Below are 23,679 nucleotides of genomic sequence, written 5' to 3'. Positions count from 1 at the left end.
CTAACGGACACACGCCCTGGGGGAAAATTGATGAGATTGGGTCGATTATTAATTAATTGTCACCCGTTTTGCCGATCGGCTGGAGCAAATCCAAATTTGGGTGACATCGTTTTGCAAAAAAAGTGATGCAAGATATAAGCGAATGGAAGGATGCTGTTTATTTTATAATGAACCTTATTAATTCATTTATTGAATCTTCGACGCGAAGTCAAAGGCATTTCTTGAGAGAGAAAAAAACCCGAGCCCCATTATTGCACCACACACATATGCATTTCCGCAGCTGCATTGCATTGCAATTGAAATTGGGCAACACGAAACACAGACCGATCTCACACGCGGCTCAACCTACATTCTTACCAAGGGCACCTAACCTTTCCAACTCTGTCGGTCTGTCCCTGGCTCTTGCGATGGTATGGCGGCAAACCCAAACAACAACAACAACAACAACAACAAAATAACGGCTCCCAAAACCCAAAAGCTACTGCAAAGAACGGAAGAACGGTATCGGATCGATGGCTGTTAACCCTGTTTTTCTTGCTACCTTTTGCACACAGGGTTTGCTCGTTTGTGCTCTGCCGATCTGTTCGAAACCATCGGCGCATGACCCTGCCACACTGCACCGTTGCACTTGCACCGTGTACGGATGGTGCAATGACACAGGTGGGTGTTGTTGTGTTTTTTTGCATCATTTAAGAGAAGAGTTACACGCCGAACTATGAAGAAGGGAGAGAGCAATAGCAGAGGCAGCATCATCGCAGCACGATGCCAAGCGGAGATTGCTAGGGGTTTGGGATGCTTTCGGGTCGAAAGATGCAACACCGAAACAATTCATTCACCGCGGTAGTGGTGGGAAGAGGAAGAGCATGGGGAAAGGCATGGAAACTGTTGCCTTCCCGCCCCACCCTGCCAAAAAGTGCCACATCCGTCCGTCCGCGGTGCGGATCGGAGCCTCCGACAGAGAGGGAAACGCGACCGACCGACCGAGTGCGATCGTTCGGTATATAAAGACCTATCACTAGGGCAGATCGTATGCAGTGGATGTTTCACTTTCTTTCTTCAAACAACAAGTGGCGTTCCGGATCAGTTTGTGGTGTGGTGCTTTCTGGCTTTGGCGATTTTGTGATTTTTCCCCCGTTACCGACGGTGGTTGAGAAACAAATCCCTGTGCAGAGCGCAGGATTGTGTGTTGTGAAAAAACTAAATCAGTGAAGAAAGAATAGTTTGGGCAAAATGAAGCTTTTGGTGAGTGTTTTGAAAATTGAACGATCGAAAAGTGAATATTGCTTTGTGATTGCTGTTGTTTGGGTGTATTGATACAAGTAAAATTGGAGCTTCATGAAGTGAAACAAAGTTAAAATTAACAACTAGACAAAGCAACTCCATTTGCTTTGAGACAATCCTTTACACCGATGTACTGATGGATGCAAACTAATTAATAATTTTCCTACCCACAGATTGTACTCGCACTGGTTGCATCCGCTTACGCGTATCCGCAGCATGAACATCATGAACGCCACGAGCATCACGAAACAACCACGTACATTCCGATCCTAAAGTATGACAAACAACAGGGAGAGGATGGCAGTTATAGAACTATGTAAGTGAATGTGATACGTAACCACCGTTTCCTTCGAAACGTTGTCTCTGATCCATCTATCTCTAAGCTAATTATGCTAAAATAATTGCTTAATTGCTCCTCTGTTGCATCCCACCAGCTACCAGACGGGCAACAACATCGTTCACGAAGAGTCCGGCTACCTGAAGGACGCATCGGAAGACCATCCGAATGGAATCTTGGTCCAACAGGGCGCCTACTCGTACGAAGCCCCCAACGGTGACGTCATCCAGGTGCAGTATACGGCCGACGAGAATGGGTTCCGTGTGCAGAGCGACAGCCTGCCGACGCCACCCCCTGTGCCGCCAGCAATCCAGGAAGGTCTGAAGGAGATCTACGAGGGCATCAAGCGCCGGGAGCAGGAAGCGAAGAACAATCCCAAGTACGCGGAAGACGAAGCCAGACGGGCTCAGCTAGACTACAACGGACAGTACTACAACCAGTAGAGGCGGTGTGGTGTACCCTCTTGTACGGTGACCAACCGCCAGGTGGCTTCGTTCAATGAAGAACTCCTTCGCCTAGCTTCGTTCGTAGCGTGCACGAGCTGTTAAGAAAGCGTTCTAGCGCTGTTCAGTAGATTTCCTCTCGACGCATATTTATAATATTTAAGCCTCTCAAAGCGATGGCTACGCGAAGCGCGCATTGCTACCACCCAATGCAACACGTCACGATATTCATGACAAACTTCATAGCTGCCTTCAGCCAACGATAGAGATCACGTTTACGACAACAACTAAACAAAAAGCATTAAAGAAAGCGCAACCAACATAGACTGTGATTAACCTAGCTACTTCAAACGGAAATGTTATTGAGCTGTTTGGTTTGTTTTAAATAAAAGTTTACAAAAAGTAAGCAATTGGTTTCTGATTTGCGGCGTTGCATACACGCATTTAAAATTGCTCCGGTCCAAAGCAAGACACGATCGTTAACGTAGGTAAATTGGTTGTTGATTGTTGTTGATGCCAATTGCATAACTTCTGGCGCAATTGCCTGTCATCTGGTTCTGAGATATGCTGTGAGGGCTATTTGAAAGAATTATCGTTACTAGAATGTGTTGAACACTGATTTTATTTGGACTTATTTTTCTTGCTTATTCGTTATAAATACACGGAGTTTTGTTCTTATAGCCAAATATCCAAAGATGTTTAGGCAGCCAATCTTGGCTCGCTGAAGATCGTAGCTTGAATAGGTCTTTTGCAGTAGTTAAACAGCTTAAAAGTACCAGAAGGTGCTTTTAAATAGCCCTTAAGCAGCATCCCTGTGCTGCATCGAAAGGGAGGATTTTTTTTTTTCATTTTTTGCAACCTTTTTTTCGTCGTTGCCAATCCGTTCGATACGTTTGATCAAACAGATCAACCCAATTGAATGATTTTTTTGTCTACTTCCAGAGTGTCGCGTCTACTTCCAGCGTGAAGGAATTAGTGGTAGTGAGACCGTAGAAGTAGGGAGAACTTGAGGGTACCATGAGCAGTTTTAATTGACTTTTTTTAATTTATCTAAAATTTTTTACATTTAACTAATTTACAATTCCAATTTCACTTTAATTATTTTAATTTTTATAATTTTAGATATGTCTCAATGCGAGTATTTCAATTTGAGAACAGAGGGAATTTCAATATTGTGAACTATTTATGATACAGGTTTAAGATGTGAGAAGCTGTCCTCTTAATCTTAAAATCGGCCGACTTAACAGCATTCCCATCGTGGGTATGCCTTGTATGAACCGTCCTTATCCACATTATCCAGCTGCGTGGTACTTAAAAAGCCTCGAAAGCCTGTACACGCCAGCATGACCGCGTAGGTTTTAATACCATGAAAAAGAGTTTTAATCGAAATTTTAATCGATATTTGAAATGATTGATAAGTAAAAGAAATGAAAATTTTGCCTGGTACACGGTTTTGCTTCTTTAACGTGGAATTGGAAGATACGCTGTTTTCTAAATTTGACAATAATTTAAAAATATGTACTAACTTGTCACATCAATTGTAAAATGCCAAATAACTTCCCCTTTGATCGAATGTAAAAAACTATTTCAAAAAGTTTAAAACAATTATATTCAGTCAGAATCATTTCAAATAATAAATTAATAAATTTGGCTGGAAATCACGAAATTCGATTTACGCGGAAATTCGAGATATGCAGTATTGTACGACCGTTTTCGGTCTTCATTTACCGTATATCTCGGGGGCTACATGTAATATCTAGTTGCAAATATTACAAGCCATTGATGTATAACTATGCATAGCTAGGTAGACAAATGTATAATTTAAGCATCTGCCATTACAATTTTTTAATTAAATATTTAAAAACATTAACAAATTAATGTCTTACCTTTTTTAATGTAAGAATGTTTAAATTTTACTGTCTTGACTCTTAAAGAGACAAAATCTAGCAAAATATCATTAAAAAAAAATTATTAAAACAAGATGGAATAAAACTACAAAATTGAAGTTATTTTAATCAGCTCATCTTGCACCGTTACAATAAAATAATATTTAAAAACTAAATTATGATAAAATTACTGCGCCAAAAAGTTTATATTTCGCAAAACCACGTGGTTCAACTGAACGCAAACAAATCCTCAAAAATCCTCGCTCGAAACGTCTAAAAAAGTCACAACTACTTACAAAAAGCATCCCCAGCGAGGAAAAATCGCATCGATTTGGAGCGTTGGCGAGCTCGCGAAAACCGCGAAATCGCAACCGCTTTTTGGCCTGCGGAATCCGTTTACAACACACAGTTCCTTGCTAGACATGTTTGCACCCGAAGCAGGCCGAACAGTGACAGCTTCCACCTCCTCCGCGGCTCATTTGTTGTGAACAGTCCCACCACCGCCGAGGTAAACAAGTACCATGCCGTTGTGAAATTCGTACCGTGTGCGCGCAATTAAAGTACACACGCGTGACGAACGTTGACGTCGGCCGTCACCGTTCTGCACCGCCGTTAGCTGCGAGTGTTTTTTTCTTCCCATTCTTACATAATATGCAAGAACTTGACCCACATACCTGCGCCACTGACCACTGTTCGCTATGTTGTTCCTGACGAAAGTGCCGAGCTCGTTCTGCGTTCTGCTAAAGCGCAGCTGCTCGTGCCCCGTAATACATGGCGTACGGCCGTACAGTCCCAACGCTCCCGCCACCGCCACCAGCAGCGGATCGCCCGTGTCCGCCGTGGGGAAGACGCCCGTCGAGCTGCTGAAGGAGAAGCTTAACCACGGTGAGATACAGCCCGATCCGCACCAGGTTCGCGTCACCGAAGCCCTGCAGGTAGTGTATGATAGTATTAAAACCTACAGCCCACCTAAACCGAGCTCTGGCATTGGGAAATGGTTCAGCTTCGGCAGGGCGGAGAAGGCGGTGGCCGCACCCAAGGGACTGTACATCTACGGCAGCGTCGGCGGTGGCAAAACGATGCTCATGGACATGTTCTACGACTGCTGTGCGGTAAGTGTGCGACCGTGTCCTTTGCACACGCCATGCGTGTGCGTGTGTTTGTGCAAGCGTGAGAGTTGGGTAGGGGATAACCTCGCCACCTGTGTTCGGTTTGCTTCTAGATTGATCGAAAGCGACGTGTGCACTTCAACTCCTTCATGACCGACGTGCACGCCAAAATTCACGACATCAAATCGAAACATGTGCGAGATGCGAGCAACAGCAAGCCACAACCGTTCGACCCAATTAAGCCTGTTGCCGAGCTGATTACCCAGGACTCGTGGATGATTTGCTTCGATGAATTTCAGGTATGTCGCAGGTGCCGTAGACGACGGCGGTTGACCTATCGGGTTAGCTGAGTCAGCTGAGCGACCGTGTGAATAATCGCTGCCTTATCGCACGCTGTGCCGTTATGCTTCCCAGCCGTACTAATCACACTTGCATTCCTTCGCCTGCTTCTCCCTCTTCCCTCCTCGAAGGTTACCGACATAGCGGACGCAATGATCTTGAAACGGCTGTTCACTTATCTCTTCAATAACGGCGTGATAGTGGTGGCCACCAGCAACCGTGCCCCCGACGATCTGTACAAAAATGGGCTGCAGCGTAGCAACTTTGTGCCGTTCATCGGAGTGCTGAAGAATCACTGCAACATCGTAACGCTCGACAGTGGCGTTGATTATCGCACGGCGGCGCTAAAGGGGGAAAGTAAACATTACTTTGAGTACGTTATACAAACACCGTATGCATGCGAATCGATCGTAAGCGATTGTTTGCTTTTGTTTTGCAGCAAATCCCAAGGCGCAAGCGATGCGAACGCTTCGATGGACAAACTGTTCAAGGTGCTCTGCTCGCAGGAGAACGATATGATACGCCCGAAAACGTTCACCCATTTTGGAAGGAATATAACGTTCGCCAAAACCTGTGGCCAGGTGCTTGACAGTACATTTGATGAACTCTGTGATAAGGTAGCTATCGAATGAATGATTGTTTTTTTTCCTATTTGGATCAAACTGACTTGCATTTCTGATGCCGCTTTTAGCCACTCGGTGCAAGCGATTTCCTACAGATAGCACAATTCTTTCACACGGTACTGATACGCGATATCCCGCAATTGAACCTGAAGCTAAAATCCCAAACGAGACGATTCATCACGTTGATCGACACGCTTTACGATAGTCGCGTAAGGGTAAGTATAAATATCGCTACCACCAAGCATAAGTGCCCGTAATTACGGAGAAGGTGCATGTAAATAATCCACACTCCTTCCCGCATTGCCAGCTGGTCGTATCGGCGGACGTACCGTACAAGTATCTGTTTTCAAACGATGCTCCGGACGATATGCACACCTCGGACGAGCATCGTATGCTGATGGACGATCTCAAAATTACCAAGGATTCGACGGACGCCAGTTCGAACATTTTCACGGGTGAGGAAGAAGTATTCGCTTTCGAGCGAACAGTGTCGCGACTGGCCGAAATGCAGTCAGCCGAATACTGGACGCTGTGGGAGAAGCACCGCTAGGTAGAACGATATTCAAATTTCGCGCCAGCATTGGACCGAGTGTATAACGATGGGTACTTAAAATTTTGTGTGTAAATAATTGACGACCAGAAGGGGTTTTGTAGGCAAATTTTAAATCAATCTTAAAAAATAAACTAATATATTTATTATTGCTTTTGCCGCAAATTCAAAAAAACATTTGCTTTCTATTCACATTAATGTCACTGAGTGAAAGAATAAAATAGAAATATGAATAGGATGTGGAAGATTATAGAATTTCAGATTCGTTTTTCGCATAAAAAACGATTAAATTTTAAATTGACGGCGACAACCGCAAATGTGACAGCGCTGCTTTGACAGAAACACGCTTTGACGGCCCTGCTTGCCAGCTGTGGTGTTTTGACGTGGATTTTGTTTGTTTGTTGATCGTACGGATTCTCTTTCTACCAAAACCAGATTTGTTTGGTATATTTGCCGTCTAGAACCGTTTTCAAATTAGTTTACAGCCACCATTCCCACCATACGGTCAAAAATGGCAAAGGAGAAGTATTCCATTCTGCTGCCGACGTATAATGAACGTGAAAACCTTCCAATCATTATCTGGCTGATTGTGAAGTACATGCAAGAGGCGTAAGTGGTTTCCCTTTATTGGCTATTTGCTTGCAATAAACAGCATCAACTGTTAATTTCGATACTTTTCTTGCAGAAAAATCAATTTCGAAGTGATCGTCATCGACGATGGCAGTCCAGATGGGACACTGGACGTTGCAAAGCAGCTGCAAAAAATATACGGCGAAGATCGTATCCTTCTCCGGCCGAGGGCAGCAAAGCTGGGCCTGGGAACTGCCTACATTCATGGAATAGAGCACGCCACTGGCGATTACATCATTATCATGGATGCTGATCTAAGCCATCATGTACGTATTCCAACTGAAGACGTGTCCATGCGGATCTTTCGATGCGTCGCGTCTCCTGTCAACGAAACCGGTTTCTAATTGCGGTTCCCCCTCTCCATTTGCAGCCCAAATTCATTCCACAGTTTGTTGAGCTGCAGAAGAAAGGTAACTACGATGTAGTGTCGGGAACTCGGTACAAGGGAACCGGCGGTGTGTATGGATGGGACTTCAAGCGGAAGCTCATCTCACGCGGAGCGAACTTCCTTTCCCAGTTGCTGCTGCGTCCGAATGCGTCCGATCTGACCGGATCGTTCCGGCTGTATCGCAAGGAGGTTCTTAAGGAACTGATATCACGCTGCACCTCGAAAGGATACGTCTTCCAGATGGAAATGATCGTCCGAGCCAGGCAGCTGAATTACACCATCGGAGAGGTTCCAATATCGTTCGTCGATCGTGTGTACGGCCAGTCTAAGCTCGGTGGTTCCGAGATAGTACAGTTTGCGAAGAATTTATTATACCTTTTTGCCACTACGTAAGCAAGGAAGAGAATAATTCCTCTTTCCAGGACAGCATTTCCGTTGTCATCATCAATAAACTCCACACACACACGGGTATGAAGACGAGAAGCAAATCGTACCTGTTGTTTTAACAATCGTATTCACACCGTTCCGATTTCTTCTACCCTCTGTTTAAGCTAACTCTTGCACAAATGATCGATTCTGTTTCTGCTGATCACTCGCGCCACTTTAATGGTGGGAAGAGGAATCGTTGGCCGACGATTTGCCGTACTGCTTTTCCCACCAGACGACGTACTCCTCCTTGCGCTTTTCACGCCGCGCAAAGTAGTCGGGGAACTGTGCCTTTTCCAACGGGTGCCAGTAGTCGAGTACCCAGTCCGGAGGAATCACTTCACGCTCGAATGCGACACCGCCCGGTGACATGGGGACTAAAAAAAAGAGAAAGGAAAGAAGCACAGTGAAAAGGCTCTATCACAAATCGCACACATCAATCCGCCGTACACTTCTTCGGTTGGTAGTGCTGCTTTTCGAACAATTCTCGTTCGCCATCGGCCACCAGCTGGGCCACCTTGGCCGGGTCCTTCTCGTTCCGGTGCTGATCGAAACGCGCTCGCATCAGAGTAGCCTGGTAGCGGAAGATGTGTCTGCAACCAAACAAGGACACAGTCATTTGTTTGTTTTGAATGTTCCGAACGTGCACGGCGGCCTAGCTCACCGTACCCGTCCAATTACATAAGCTGGTTCCCGGAGCAACACTCAACCGCGTACCAGAACCGGTCTGTTTTGCAAGCTTACCTTCTATCGAACCATGATTCTAGGTTGCGCAAGGACTTCTTGTACAGCGTGCAAACCCGGCGCGTGTGGGCCAGTGCCGCATTGGTCGGTGCGGACATTTTTATTTACGTAAATCTCCGATGCGAGCAAGTGAATTCGGTTCGATGCAGGTTTTGCTTTGGGTGAAAATGTCAAATGGTGAATGTTGTGACGTTTGTGAGCAGTCTGTTCAGGGCTGCTTCGTCGAAAGGGGTGAGTTTTACAGGGTGATACGCCAACGTTCGGTAGCGAGATAAGACAGGGTTTCTCTTTTCATTTTTTTATTGCTTCATATATATTTTTGAACTTTAGCCACAAATTTAGTCAAAAATACCAACAGTCAGAGAAAATAAAATAAAATTGATAAACGATAAAATAATATTGGCGGAACGGCTCAAAGTTATTATAAGAAAGGGTTCAACAAACCTTAAAAAACCTCCCAAGTGCCACAAATCCACTAAACGGCCACTAATTGGGTTCTAAACGGCCCAAGCTCTCTACCTAAACGGAATATTAGACAGATTATATTAGGAGAAAGACTTCATTTAGCAGACGGTAAACGGCTGACGCATTCTAAAAATAGCACAAATAGCAGGAGGCGCCATCTGTTGGTGAGATAACCACCCAGGAGGAAAGCTCCACTTTCCCTTGCTTTGAGAGCTTTCTCTTTCTCTCTGTACTGTTCCCAAGTGCCACAAATATACTAAACGACCACTAAATGGATTCTAAACGACTCAAGCTCTCAACGGAATATAAAAATACTTTGTGTAGCAGACGGCAAAGAACTCATGCATCCTAAATATAGTTTAAAAAAAAAGCTAGAGGCGCCATCTGTTGGTGGGATAGCCACACAGCGGAGCTTTCTTCGCTTTTAGAGCTTTCTTTTCCTTCCTTCTGTACTGTTGTATTTTTCGCATTGAAATTATGCATCGCTAGAACTAAACCGGCGATACGATTGTTTAAATACTAAATTCCATTGTTACCCACCAGCACTGAAGTAGTTGAGATTTGAGAGTTGGTATTGACCAATCTTATAGATTTTTGCTAGGATAGTTCGTAGGGTATATAGGCAATGATTAGATGAAGCTAGGCGAAACACATTGCAAAGAAAGGACAGCAATATAAATATGAGTTATAAATTCAATTTCTTCAATTTCTTGTTTTTATAGAGACTTTGGGGTCTAGCTCATTCGCCTCTTATGAGTTATAAAACGCCATCTATTGGGCAAACCAGTGAAGCTATAGAGCTTTCCCAAGTGTCACAAATCCGCTAAACGACCACTAAACGGGAAATAAACGACTCAAGCTCTCAACCTAAACGGAATATAGAAAGACTTCGTTTAGTAGACGGCAAACGACTCATGCATTCTAAAAATAGCAAAAAGTTGGTGGCGCCATCTGTTGGTGGGATACCGACCCAGTGGGAGCTTCCACGCTTGGAGAGCTTTCTCATTTCCTCTGTACTGTTGTATGGTTTCGCATTGAAGTTATGCATCGCTAGAACTAAAACGGCGATACGATTGTTTAGATACTAAATTCCATTGTTACCCACCAGCACTGAAGCAAGTGAGACTTGAGTAATGGTCGTTGGTGTTGTGATACTCACGTATCTGACCACACGACCCGACCATTCATATAGATGATGAGATGAAACTTGTCGAAACACGTTGCAAGAAAAGGACAGCAATATAAATATGAATTATTATAAAACGCCATCTATTGAGCAAACCTGTGAAGCTATAGAGCAGGGGCCTCCAAACTTTTCAGCTCGCGGGCCGCATTGCTTCGAAAATAATTATGTTGAGGGCCAATTGACGCCAATTGACTGATGAGTGAACGTTTAAATCTCAGCTTCGTGTTACGAAAGCTTGATTTTTGTCGAATAAAAGTAAAAAATACATTTTTTTTTGAAAAAGTCAAAATAACGTAATATTTATTTTAACTCTGGCAAAGTCATCGCGGGCTGCACTATAAGCTCTTGAGGGCCGCATGCGGCCCGCGGGCCGTAGTTTGGAGACCCCTGCTATAGAGCATTCGTTTTATTCTATGGATATTTGATTTTTTTAATCTGTAGCGATTGGATATAGTATCAGAACATGTTTCTAATTACCCTACACTAGTAGGAGAAAGGTATAAAAAAAAACTTTACCAACCAGTGCGATGTACAAAATGAATAAAAAAATGCCTATTTCTCAATCAACTAACTCCTTCAAAAAAGTAAAACAGCTTCTCCAGTTATGGTAACGAAAAAATAATCAATCTCATGATTTATTTCATAAAAAACTCACAGTCATGTTTTGTGAATTTAATGCTTCTTTATAACGCTACATAGCCTCTGCTTGATTCTTATCTGTATGGATGCCTACACGCTTTTGTAAAAAAAATCTTTTCCTTTGGCTGCTATCGGTAACTACCTTTTACATGGTACAGCGTAATAAGCCGTTTCAACACTCGTACCCACTCGTTGGTTGTATTTGTATGATGTTGTTTTTTATATCACAATTATTGAATTAATGGTGACATTGCATCAAGCACATGGAAGTTAAAACGAAATTCATTTGCAATAACATTGCATCATTCTCTAGATTTTGCAGCGTTCGGGTATGGGTTTTGCAGCTATGATATGATATGATCTCTTGCGCCTCTCAAATTAGCCTACAATTGAGGTGCAAAACGTGACTCATCTAGCTAAGATTCGTTACCATCGAAGCCTTTTACAAGTACTGGTGAGGTAATGTTTGCAATTGCACAACGATGTTCTCAATTTCCTAGTGCTACCTTCGTTCACTAATCACTCCAGCGCCTGTACCTATTGTCTTTATACACTTGTACTGTAAAACAGGCATGATGCTGCTGCTTGAATATTATACTGAGAGTACCTGTACGAAACAACTGCACAATTCTGTACGAAATCGAAAGAGGCGTACTTTTAAAAAATTGCAAAATCTTTTTTGTGTGGAATATATCATTTCTTCTGGTAGTGACCAAAATGTCAGAAATAGCCTCTTGTTAGCCCCGATTAAAAAAGCCAAAATTATATACAATAATTTAGAGGATAATCTAAACTACATTCACTTAACTTCTAAATGTTGCGCTGTAAACGAAAAAACAATCAAAATAATAATTGCTTGCTCAATTATTATCAAATAAAACCATTACGTTAATTTTCATTCCCGTCTGTCTTACCACATATTATCCCTGATTCTAGATTCATAGGACATCTGTGTGTTTTGTTATCCCTCTGTTTTTAATGTCTATACTCATCTGTTTTGCGACTAGCTTAGTATCGAATTTACAACTCTTTCCGCCTCTCTATATGTTTCCTTTAGCCTTTAGTGGATCTATCTCGTCTGTCTGATGATGTCTAGTAAAAGTCTAGAACTCAAAAAAGGATAGTAATATACATGTATGCATTCTATTGTATGCAAAATCATTTGTTGTACTCATTGCAGCTAACAGTTTGGCTGATAATCTCACTTTTATCCCGATCGCTGCATCCTCAGCAAATGAACAAGATTCTTTGGAGCAATCTTACAACTATTGCACTTTCCGCTACACTCTCTATACAAAACCATGAACTACATATTGTTTGCAGCTAATCCCTTCTTTTTCGAATAACCTACTGGTGTTGAGTTTTCATCAGCTACCGCGTTTGAAATCTTGCCGGTGCACTTTAACGAATGAATTGTATCCTTATCCTTAATGAGGCATAATCAACCAATACTCTCCAAACCAGCACACTCCTGAGTGGAACACAGCTGCCCCTTACAGGAAGGCACACGTCAGCACAAGTATCAGCACACTGACGGGGAAGATGATGTAGATCGCCATGCGCGGATGGCACGTGGACACGAGAAACGTAATATCATCCTCCTCGTGCTCGATACCGTCGCGCGTCGGCACTTCCACGATCACCCGCTCGTTCGACCAGAAGGTGATCGGGAACGAGCAGTGCGTGCTGTTGATGCATGCCTTCGAGTCGGAGATGTTCGAGTACTGGAACGTCGGCTTGTAGATGTCGAACATCGCGTGGATGTCGTTCTGCACGTAGTCGTTGTCGCTGTAGAAGATGTAATAGTAGTACCCGTCCGACACCACCTCGTGCTTGGTGACGGTATGCGATGCGCCCTCGAGATACCGGACGCTTTGGCACGATTTGCTCGGTGGGAAACTATGCGCCAACAGAATATCACCGTCATAGCAGGAAAGCAAACTGTTCTCGAAACTGGACACCGAATCGGACGTATTGTTGGAATGGTTCATTGCCGTGCCGCCATGATTGATCGCCCGATCGTACACCAGATCACGCCTTCGTCTGCGTCGGCGGCTTTGACCATTTGCAGGCCGCTGCTGCTGCTGCTCCGACCGATCCACACTTTCCGGTTGGACAATCTGTTCCCCGTCCGGGTGCTGCCGATGGCCGGTTTTGTTGTGCCCGTGGCGCTTCCGATGAATGCCGCTACCATCATCAGCACCATCATCATCGACCGAGGAAGGTCCCGCCTCGGTAGCACGGAAGTTACGATACTTCTTGACGAGATTTTCCGTCGTGCTCGACGGTCGCTCGGTCGTGGTGGTCGTGCTGGTCGTGGTCGTCGTTGTGCTTGGCGGCGTTTGGACATTCTTTGTCGTGACTGATACTGGCCGGCCGATCCGTTTCGTCGTAGCATGGTGCACTTTCCTTCCCGAGCTGTCGTACGCCGTGGTCCGCTTGTTCTTGTCCAGCTCGTTGTCCGTGGTGCGAGCGTGCTGGGCACGTGCCTCCTTAGAGGTATGCAAACGATGCAACAGCGAGGCAGACTCTTCCGGCGATAAGCGCTCCTCCGTCAGATCTTCTCCACCTGTTAGATTGAATTGCAAATTTGGATGAGTCCCTCCTACATCACACCGTACCTACACTACTCCCCTTCCCACTTACCATGATTGCCATCGACGGGCAGCTTGGGCAGCCCCTTCTGCTCACCCGAATACTCGATAAACTCGGCCGCCGACTCGAACGTGACCAGCACCTGGCCGTGTTCCTTGTTCAGGTAGTTGTCGATCTTGTTGTTGTTGTGCTCGAGCAGCCCGCACGTCCGCAGATTGCGCTCACCCTTCACAACCAGTATGCGGGAGCCGTCGTACCGGGAGCAAACCTTCAGCGCAACAGTCGCCCCCTTCAGCAGATAGAAGCCCCAGTACTCGAGCGTATCGTCCGGCAGGGACATGGACTTTTTCAACCGTATGTGCTTGCGGTTCTTCGACACTTCCGGTTCGTGGTCGAGCTGGAACGCGTTGAACGTGCTGTTCATCTGCAGCGTGTGCTTCTGGCAGAACACGGACGAGATGCCATCGCGGATTTCGATAATGTCCGACTCGGCGATCGGATAGACCACGTCCGCAAACACCGTGTGGCGCAGGTAGAGTGGGAGAATGATGAGCGAAGCCGGCAGGACGGCGGTCAGGATGCAGAAGGCAATCACCCGCTTGACGCCGTGCATATTTTTCGACTCTGTGGGAAATTACAATTTAAAAAAAAATGGTTAGAAAAAAGGATGTTAAATTTTGAAAACTATCACGCATAAGAAAATCCAGAAAATCGATTAATAAATACAGTTAAAATGGATCACCTCTACTGCAAAATCAAACCCTACAACTATCCTCAACTGCCAACACGCGCAGCAAGAAGCTGAAGATGCTGAATTAAACTGTGTCATCATCAAAACAACAACTCGCACCCGGTCGTCTTCGTCGTTCGTCAAGCACGAGCAAGTGTACACGGTTCAATCATGCACCGGATTTTTTTTACTGGCGCGATAAGACAAGCGCAGACAGACCCCAGAGATCTGCTTAGTGGACTGCCTCATTTTCGGACCGTGGCAATATACACACCACCAACGGTTATCATCATCGGTACATCAGCGCATTTGCTTCACGCCTCCTCCTGGCACTCTGTGGCTCGTTAGGGACACATGTGGGACGTCCCACAAAAATGTTACTCTCTGATCTTGTTGTGCCCGTTGACGTCGAGACGCGTGAATGAGCGCAACCAACGTTTCGACGTGATGCGTATTCAAAAATCAACTGCCCTTCACGTGTTGGGCACGTTTCTTCACCTCCCCCATGTAAATGTCCCTTGAAGATCGCTCATACTGCCACCACTTAGTAACTAAATCACCAGCCTGTTTGATACGTTTGGGAAGCGCGGGTCATACCTGCTACTTGAATAGAGATACCTTACCAGAAAGTTATCTCATTGCGATTGTATGGTTTACAGGTGGTACAGAATGCGAGCCTTTGTGAAGCGTTATGACTTTGGCTCAAGTAGAGTGTTTCCTTTCACGTACATGTACTGCGTCATGCCTTAGTACAGGGATGGGCAAAGTCCAGTCCGTCATCTGGCTCTAAAGCACAGAAATTAATTGTGTTTTTTTTAACAAACCGATAAAATGAGATTGTTAGAAGCGCATTCTCCACATTGAATAGTTATTTGTGTGTTTTACTTCAATACCAATGGGTAATATGATTCATTGACTTTTTTGCTCATTAATTGTATTCACTTTTGCACACTTTTCCATCGATTCATTGCCATGCTTTTGTGGAAAGTTTTGAATTATTAGCTCAATAATGCTGTTTGTAACAAAGCTAGGAAATATTGACATATTGAGCAATTACATGTCAGTTTAATAACAATGGGACAGATGTGTTCAAAATCATAATTCAGCACTCAAAGAACCTGATGTAAGGTATCATCTACTAATTGAGGTTTTTTTTTTAATATTTCCGAGTTAACATATAAAAAGTTGTGATGATTGCTAGTGAAATTAATCTCAAGCCCAAAAAAATATATAAACAAATGTTTTACTCCAACTTCTAATTGGGCTTATGATTTGGAATCAAATGTTGGAAGAGTGATGTAATGGTTGTTTAAGGAGAACATAATTGTAGAGGTGAATAATTCAGTTGCAAATTCGAAAATTTTTGCATATGAATTCAAAATTTAAAAATCATTCAATCTTAAAAGATTCATCAATCGCCAAACATTCATATTTTTTTAAAGCAGAGTCTCCAAACTTTTCAGAACGCGGGCCACATTGCTTCACAATCAACGTTGTTGAGGGATATTTTGATGCTACCTTTATAATGAGTGGAAGATCAAATCTCGTTTTAATAAGAAAATAATAACGAAATATATCAAATTTCTGTTGTTTTATTTTATTGAATCTTGATTTTCGTTTTTCAGAAGTAAAAATATAAATTTTGAATAATTAGTCAGAAAAGACAGCTATTTAATTTAACCTTTACCCAGTCATCGCGGGCCTCATTAAAGGCTCTTGTGGGTCACAAGCGGCCCGCAGGCCGTAGTTTGGAGACCACTGCTGTAGTATACTGTAATTTTGTGCATTTAGGGTAAATTTCGCCTCTTTTTCTTGTCTCGCTGAAACAATTCATATGTGCAACATTATGGCAATTGGTGTGCAGGGGTCCACTCGTACGAAGATCACATCTACGCGTGTGATGGATTTTTGCAAATCTTGACGCTTTAATGATTCATGAATCTCTTGCAAGTCATACATATTTAGAGATTTGTGAATATTTAGAGATTTGTGAATCTTTGAGATATAAAGATTCAGGAGCCTTTCGAGATTCGATTTGAGAATTGAAATCACTCTTCATTTACGATTCGTATGAAAGAATCATTACTGTTGCGACGATCGCTTAGCAAAGATATTTTGAAAGAAAAGGCGCGAGAAGAACTTTTAAGAGCGAGAATTGCTTTTATTTTTCTTCACTTTAAAAACGTTTCTTTTGCACCGTTTCTCCTTTGCTACTGCCCTTGATTTCGTTCAAGCGCGCTTCTTAAGTCTTTGACCTCAGTCGACCCTTTCTTTGACCGATCTCTGACTTGTCCCTTTTCGGGAATATCTAGTTGTACTCCTCTGCCGTTTTCGTCAGTTATCCCTTTCTCCTGCTTAGATAGCGCCATCTGTTGTTTGGTAGCAGAGTGAGTGCGCTCGATCTTGTCCTGGTCTCTAAACGTCACTCGGCATATCACAACATACCGACTGTCAGTTATGGCCTCGTGGTGTTTATGTCAACAATTACAGTATGGGGAAATTTATTTATTTATTTCGAAAATTTTAGGGCCTGGTACTACATAAACTATTATCCTTGCCATTTAATTCTATATGCTAAAACTAATCTTGCCTATTACCGAGTGCGTACGATTCTAATATCATAGTTTTAAAGCTCTGCGTAGTCAAATGGAAGCCAAATGATTCGAAATGATAATTGAACTGTCTACACATTGTCAAGAGAGGGTCGTTGTATGATGCTAAAGTTCTCCTATACTCATTTTGTTCAAAGTTCAAAAATGTAGAATCATTAATACATAATATAATTGTGGGTTGTATATTGTACGTACTAAAACCATACTAAACCATACGTACTAAGCTGATGACTTTTGGTATTATGACGCCTCAAAACTAAACAATAAGAATGTCGCATGAAGAATCATGCCAACAGGCTAACAATATGTACTAGCAACAAAACACAAAACATAAAATACTTCTATAAAACTTTACACAAAACAAATATAAGAACAGATTTAATGTTTTCAGTCAGATAATTTGAAAAGCTTGCCGACCCCTGCCGTAGAAGCACACCAAGTGAGTGATGTCGCGCCAAACAAGGAAGTAGATGGCAATACCCTTCTCCTCCAACCCATACCTAATCACTGTCTTCGTCTGCCTTATCTATGACGATGGAAATTATGAACTATTATGAAAGGCTTCTACAAGCCGGGTTCTTATGTTACGTCCACTTCTCGCGGAATGTTACGCTTAAATGAATAAATATTTAATTGCCGTTTTTTGCCATACCTGTGTGATTGTTTGCAACACACAACAACCACAGCCCACAAACATATCACGTTTCAAAAACGGTAACTGTTTACTGTACTTTAGAAGCGAGGCCAGCGAGCGCGCTCTGCAACTGCGACAAACTCCAGGACAGCCAGTCGAGTTGGAAGAAAAAAACGAGTAAACCTATCAAACGGGAAGGTCATAATGCAACAACAAAAAATTCACCAAACCATACACCGTGCATACATCCATCCATAGGGCAACAACATACTTGCCCTTGGAAAGACAACACGATGAACTATAGTCCTACGTAAAGAATGGGCTTTATTTATAGCTTGAACGTGTGCCAAATATTATGAGCCCACTGGTAACATTGTTGTCTTTCTTGTTCACGTTTTCTATGGAAATGCCGGCTCGATCGATTAAATTTCAGGCCCCGTTTTGCTAGCGTTCTTCAAACGTTGCTTTGCAAAAACAAGCGCATCAAGTGCACATCGCGAGGTGGCCATATTGCACGCCTCATTTGCCACAGTAAGGTCCATTTCACTGATCCCATGCAAAACAAGTCCGTCGGGACAAACAGATGACGGTTTCCTGTTTATCTGACTCATGCCGCCAGGGGCTGGCGGCTGTTGCCTGGGAGCAGATTAAGAAAAGTCCAAGCTCTCTCGGCTCAAAGGGGGATGTACATTCTGTGAACAATTATTTAATTAATTTTCCCGATCATTCGCTCGACCTTCACCTATGAAAACAAGACCTAAATGTGTGGCCAATTCATTCCGGTACGATCCGGGTACGACACTTGGTGGTCGACTTGACCCGACCGAATGGCGCTGAGCAAACCGCTCGTCAGCAGCCAATCGTGCGCTGTGAGCCGGGCGCATTTTCAAATTACAATCAACGAAGTACGCTCATCCCCTAATCTTGCGGTCGCTTTCATCGTTCCTATCCGTTCTTCTCCCTTCTGCGCTAATGGTGGGGAGGGCGAAGAACTCACCCGATAGTAGATGGACTCCCCCTCCAACAAGCGAAACAAGGGGGTGTTATTTTTATCATCGAGCGCATTTTGTTAGTGTCTCCTCATCGTGGAGCATTGCGCGCTTGACACCCCCCCCCCTTCCCTCCTAAACTCACTCACGCCCACCACCACCCATTCTAGTGGAAGCTGTATGTGGTGCAAACGAGTCTTGGTGGGGGGTTTTTTGTGATCAATAAGCCGGGGAATACTTTCCGCACGGTTGGTTGCTTTCGTTAATAAAGGGAAATCAACACCTGCTCCTCCAAAACCAAACCCTAGAGCGTGATAAAGAGATGATGATGATGATGCTGATGATGTCCGTATTATATTGCAACAAAGTCACACGCACGCACACACACACACATGTAGGAGGAGGAACAAGGTATTGTTTTGAAACCAGAGGGTTAATATTAGAAACAGAATAAACACACTACACATGTTACACGGGCGAGAGGCCGTTGATACAACGTGTTTTAGCGAACGATTTTACTTTACTGCTGCTCACCGAATTCATGCATCGTTGTGCAGTTGTGGAGTGACTTTTTCCCTTTCTCTCTCTCTCGCTATCGACACTATTTTTTTTAAATTATAGATTCCTTTACACGACACTGAGATGGGGATTTATTGACTGGAATAATTCACTGCACTGCAATTGCAAGGCTTCGGAAATTCCTCCCTCTGGTCGCGTAACGCGCGTACTTGCCCGAACAATACGCAGCAACAGCGGTAGCGTAACACGCACGTACACCTGGGGCTACGCCGGGGGTTGCACTCCTTCTGCTACGCCGAGATGATAACGTCTGCTCTGTGGGGGCCGATAAGGTCTTTCTTATCTTAGCACACTAAACTTCCGTCACTACCACACACTAGACACGTTTGATCGTCTTGTTTAGAGCTACAAAAGCAACAGCACTACCTGGAACATGTGTGTGTGTGTGTGTGTGGGGCGTAAAGAAAACGCGCGACGAATGAAACATCACCATTATCAGAGCCTGCTACCATCTATTCCTAAATACCCACCACTTGTGCACACACGCGAGTGCTCGAACCGTGATGCTGCAAAGATGCGCCAAAGCAGCAGAACCTTCTCTGCCCCGTGCCGCTGTTCAACAGCCCTTTCCACAACACTCCCTCTCTTCCGCGCGTTACGTTATGCACGGATGATACACAGAGACACCATCAGCAGGGTGGAAAATTCAACCTTCAACACCATGCAGCACAAAGCGCGTTTCCATGCTGCTCCGAGGGCTTTGTGTGTTTGCTGCCGTGAGACGAACCTGGCGCTGCTCTTTATCTTCCAACCCTTCGCGGATGCGTTGTTCCACGCGCAACCATAAAGTGCACCATTTCTTGGGAGGACACAGCACACAGACACATACACAAACACCGCGCAGTACAGTTAAATGTTTGAGTAGCAGCAGTAAAGAGACTGACAGACAAACTTTAAAGTAATCGGATTAACACGAAAGAAATGGTGAAACAGTGTTCAGTACGGACAGCACGCACCGTGCGCGACAAGAAAGCGTGAACTGTGCGGTTTGCGTATTCTCTCTTGCGCGTGTTGGACAAATTTGATTCCACTGCTTATGGTTTTCAAAACAAACCACCCTCTTCCATACCGCCCCTTCCCTGTACAGCTACTTACAGAGAACCAACCCCCTTCTAAAGCGCCAACCCCCTCCCCTACAGAGGGTTGGCTTGACACTGGGCGTTTGACAGGTTGGAACAGGGTTGAAACGCGCGTACCAAGCGAACATAGGGTAGGAAATTTAAAACGATTTTGAAATAACCGTTTGTTTTACAGCGTTTTTATTTTATTCATGACTTAAAAGTGGGTTCACGTAAAGATTCTCCCCTGTCTGTTTAATTCTGATATTGGCTTAGAAATTGCTGAAGAGCTTGAAATGTTCATTGAAGGATTCTTCTTATTACTTCTGATGGAATATTTTAAATCATTTCGTTTATATTTTACCTAACATTAAATTAAATTAAATGTTTAAAATAAAATTTAATTAATTGACTTCAATTTTATGCAGTACATTGTTACTATTATGTAAATCAAACACAGGCTAATTTAGTGTAAGTTGTAGGGATTTTAAACAAACATGAAACAGATAGACGTACGAATTGCATACTTTCTGGCGTTTAGTAAGGCTGCCGGGGACCCTTCCTCGTGATTCGTGTGCGTTAGCGTTAGATCTCGTAAAGATCAGAAAATACTAACAAATTTCCTTAGATTTCTACTATTGAAGCATGCTTTATGTCTTTAAAAAAACAAAATTCAAATTTTAGTTCAAATGGTCAAAATAATAAACTTTTAATTTTAAGCTTTACAATGCCATCGTGGGGCCTAGGACTATCTAGGGTCGTAGTTTGTTTACTTCTGGTTTATGATTATATGGTTCACTATAGTTAAAGGTAAAACTAATTTTAAATGTATTAAAGCAGTGATTTCCATCCTTTTTGCAGCCTTACCCCCCACGTGAGGTGCATGTAGGTTTTCATTTCCGTCTCATAAGATCATGAGCGGGGGGAGAGCGTGGCAATCCTGGGTATTAGGCGAAATTTTGATTGAAAAAAATCCCTCTCCAAAAATTCAAAATTCCCCCCTGCTGGGGAGAATTCCCCACCGATTGAAAATCGCTGGTATTAAAGCTTCGCAAAATCGAAATGGTTTATCAGACGGCAGCAATCGAATGACGAAAATCATTTTAATAACGATTTGAAGCCTTCAAATATATAAAAAAATAAAACCCTTGCAATTATTGAAACCAAAATCTATGAAGAAACCGAATGCTTCATAAACCAATTAATATATGAATCATTTCCCCTCTCTAGAACTTTGCCACTTTTCAATCAGCCTAAATGAGTTTATCAACAGTTCGGAGAGCTCTTTTATTAGCGACGATTATCCTTATCGCCCCCTCCCCAGCATTGGAGCATCACAAAGCCGTACCTAATCAAACCCAACCGCTACCTCCGTGCAAGATAATACTTCTTCACCACTACCGTGCAGCCATCACACCCGCTGATCACGCCAATACCTTCGCCCTAAGCATATTTAATTCAGCTGTATATCGGAAAGCGTTCACGCGTTGGTCAGCCGGTCTTCTGCAGATTGCATAATGCGCTGTCCCGAGTTATCAACAAATCGCGCCATTGTTTGATTTTGTTTTCCAAACAACCAACCGTCCCAACCCATCAACAGTTACTCCAACCACCCCCCCCCCCCTCAATTGCCACTATCTCTGTAACTAATCAAATTGCAAAATAAATGTCATCGATAAATTAAGTGCAGCTTTTATAGCACCTTACGCCGATACGCTGCGAGACAAAGCTTGCGTATGCAAATGCGCCTGAGAACAGGATTGGCGTGCGCGTCCCGCCTTTCCATAATCCTGGTAACGTGGTGGATACGCACGGTGTTGCCGTGCGCAACCGTACAGACAACACTTCAACGTAAACGCTTTTGACGTCGGTTTGGGATTTAGAACACAGTATCACAGCGTCTGGAATATATTTTCCATCACACATAGAAACGCTTCCTATTATAAAAACAACGCGTTGCCCTGCACCGACATATCCTTTTCCCTTCCCTGCGTTGTGTTCCCTGTTTTGAAACGGATGACTAACCGCGGTGCAATAAAACACTTGATGAAGCTACATCGCATATGAACCTACCCCGGCAGTAACGTTATAGGCGCACAGACTACAACGTGATCGCCTCAAGAGCTGCAGCGGAGCGCACGTCAACACAAGCGTGGCAGTAGGCGCGCTTTAGGAAGAAATCACATTTGCGCGCAAATCTTCACCTCGCGTCTTGTTTGGCGTGTAAAAATCGTTTACACACAGCTTTCTCTCGCTGATGCAAAAAAGCCCACGGTAATCTAAAGCCCAGCCTGAGCAGTGATGGGCGTGCGGGGAAAGCTTTATAAGTTTATTCTAGGCAGGTTTACTATTTAATTGGACACTAAAAGGGGTTGCAATAACCCCAGCACAGCATAGACAGCGTGATAGCAGCAGCAGCAGAAGTAATACACAACACACAGTGCACTGTATATTTAGATGACCCTTTCCATGACCGATAGGATTAAATTTGCAAAAATTAGTTAGACGACACAATTATTTTTTTTAGTAATTTGCAAAACCTTGTTTGTTGACAATACTCACTGTTCAGCCGCTGCAGGGAATTGTATTTGTACACATGGTAGTACGCCACGTTGTCCGCGTTGTTCGCGTACCGGAGCCGTTTAGTTTGCGCCATTTTCAACAGCTGTTTTGTTTGACTATGTTGTTCGTTTGAAAATTGTTGTTTTTTCCTTTCGTTCCAATACACCCTTAACACACACCTGACACACTTCACAGCTTTGATTGATCGATCGTGAATATCACCGTTTTACTAAGCACTAAGATCACAAAAGACGGAGCATACCAGCCAGCTCAAAGATGTTTCCTCTACTCCACACTTCTAATTCACGATCAATTTTTGTTCAAAATCCTGTTTCTAATTCTTAACCGGTTCCTTCAAAACAAAAACCTCCAAAACACACTCCCCCAATGCCACACAAAAGTGGCGCCTAAAACACACTCCCCGCTTCGGATCACTCGCTAACAAAATGCTTGATAACGACGACGCAGATGCCGCACGAACGGCGCTGGAAATCTCGAGCTCACCGAAGGAACGACCATTCCGCACGCCGTCCAGCAACCGTTTGCGCGAGTGACCCGCTCGCGTAAGCTAGCACGACCTGTCGCACATCGTCGCCTTTGGGGCACTGGAAACATCACCATATCGCTTACCACCATCGGCCCGATCGGCCCAACTCGACGACTTCGACGGGGAGGAGGGGGTCAACAATAGAGAAGGCAAGGCGGCAGTTTATTATCTTCTGGTTACCCTTACCCCACCCCAGCCCAGCGCAACGCATCGCATCCGTCCGCGGCTCAAGCGCTGCAATCTCGTTTGTATTGTGGGTCGTCTGTGGTGAGGGTGTTACTCCGAGGGGAAGTGTGTTTACTTCGCCGGGTGGCGCATTCATCGCTG

At 43.9% G+C, this 23,679-nt stretch overlaps 5 protein-coding genes across 10 annotated transcripts; 3 read left to right on the top strand and 2 right to left on the bottom strand.

Moving 5' to 3' along the window:
- The first annotated feature begins 1,039 nt into the window (after nt 1-1,039).
- On the top strand, nt 1,040-2,467 carry LOC120904425 (endocuticle structural glycoprotein ABD-4). Its single transcript, XM_040314388.1, has 3 exons — nt 1,040-1,242; nt 1,455-1,597; nt 1,716-2,467. The coding sequence occupies exons 1-3, from the start codon at nt 1,231-1,233 to the stop codon at nt 2,059-2,061; spliced, it is 501 nt and encodes a 166-aa protein (XP_040170322.1). The 5' UTR covers nt 1,040-1,230; the 3' UTR covers nt 2,062-2,467.
- Nucleotides 2,468-4,434: 1,967 nt separating this feature from the next.
- On the top strand, nt 4,435-6,743 carry LOC120902394 (putative ATPase N2B). Its single transcript, XM_040311106.1, has 6 exons — nt 4,435-5,059; nt 5,170-5,355; nt 5,527-5,768; nt 5,835-6,012; nt 6,087-6,233; nt 6,326-6,743. Exons 1-6 carry the CDS (start codon nt 4,646-4,648, stop codon nt 6,566-6,568), a joined length of 1,410 nt encoding a protein of 469 aa, XP_040167040.1. The 5' UTR covers nt 4,435-4,645; the 3' UTR covers nt 6,569-6,743.
- A 183-nt stretch (nt 6,744-6,926) lies between these two features.
- Nucleotides 6,927-8,100, top strand: LOC120902395 (dolichol-phosphate mannosyltransferase subunit 1). Its single transcript, XM_040311107.1, has 3 exons — nt 6,927-7,177; nt 7,254-7,464; nt 7,569-8,100. The coding sequence occupies exons 1-3, from the start codon at nt 7,080-7,082 to the stop codon at nt 7,977-7,979; spliced, it is 720 nt and encodes a 239-aa protein (XP_040167041.1). The 5' UTR covers nt 6,927-7,079; the 3' UTR covers nt 7,980-8,100.
- LOC120902397 (NADH dehydrogenase [ubiquinone] 1 beta subcomplex subunit 9) lies at nt 8,062-8,935 on the bottom strand. Its single transcript, XM_040311108.1, has 3 exons — nt 8,757-8,935; nt 8,463-8,605; nt 8,062-8,389 (listed from the first exon to the last, which is right to left on the bottom strand). Exons 1-3 carry the CDS (start codon nt 8,852-8,854, stop codon nt 8,190-8,192), a joined length of 441 nt encoding a protein of 146 aa, XP_040167042.1. The 5' UTR covers nt 8,855-8,935; the 3' UTR covers nt 8,062-8,189.
- A 2,074-nt stretch (nt 8,936-11,009) lies between these two features.
- Nucleotides 11,010-23,413, bottom strand: LOC120901373. 6 transcript variants are annotated; one of them, XM_040309253.1, is made up of 4 exons: nt 19,656-20,215; nt 19,335-19,551; nt 13,693-14,265; nt 11,010-13,615 (listed from the first exon to the last, which is right to left on the bottom strand). In XM_040309253.1, the coding sequence occupies exons 3-4, from the start codon at nt 14,252-14,254 to the stop codon at nt 12,540-12,542; spliced, it is 1,638 nt and encodes a 545-aa protein (XP_040165187.1). In that variant the 5' UTR covers nt 14,255-14,265; nt 19,335-19,551; nt 19,656-20,215; the 3' UTR covers nt 11,010-12,539. The 6 variants fall into 6 exon arrangements, with proteins under 6 accessions (XP_040165187.1, XP_040165183.1, XP_040165185.1 ...); XM_040309249.1 differs by lacking the exons at nt 19,335-19,551; nt 19,656-20,215 and adding an exon at nt 22,806-23,413; XM_040309251.1 differs by lacking the exon at nt 19,335-19,551.
- Between the last annotated feature and the right edge of the window lie 266 nt (nt 23,414-23,679).

Source organism: Anopheles arabiensis, chromosome 3 (genome assembly GCF_016920715.1).
Source record: "Anopheles arabiensis isolate DONGOLA chromosome 3, AaraD3, whole genome shotgun sequence".
NCBI classification, from domain to species: domain Eukaryota; kingdom Metazoa; phylum Arthropoda; class Insecta; order Diptera; family Culicidae; genus Anopheles; species Anopheles arabiensis.
Note: the sequence above shows the minus strand (reverse complement) of the source record. Positions and strands in the feature narration are given on the sequence as shown.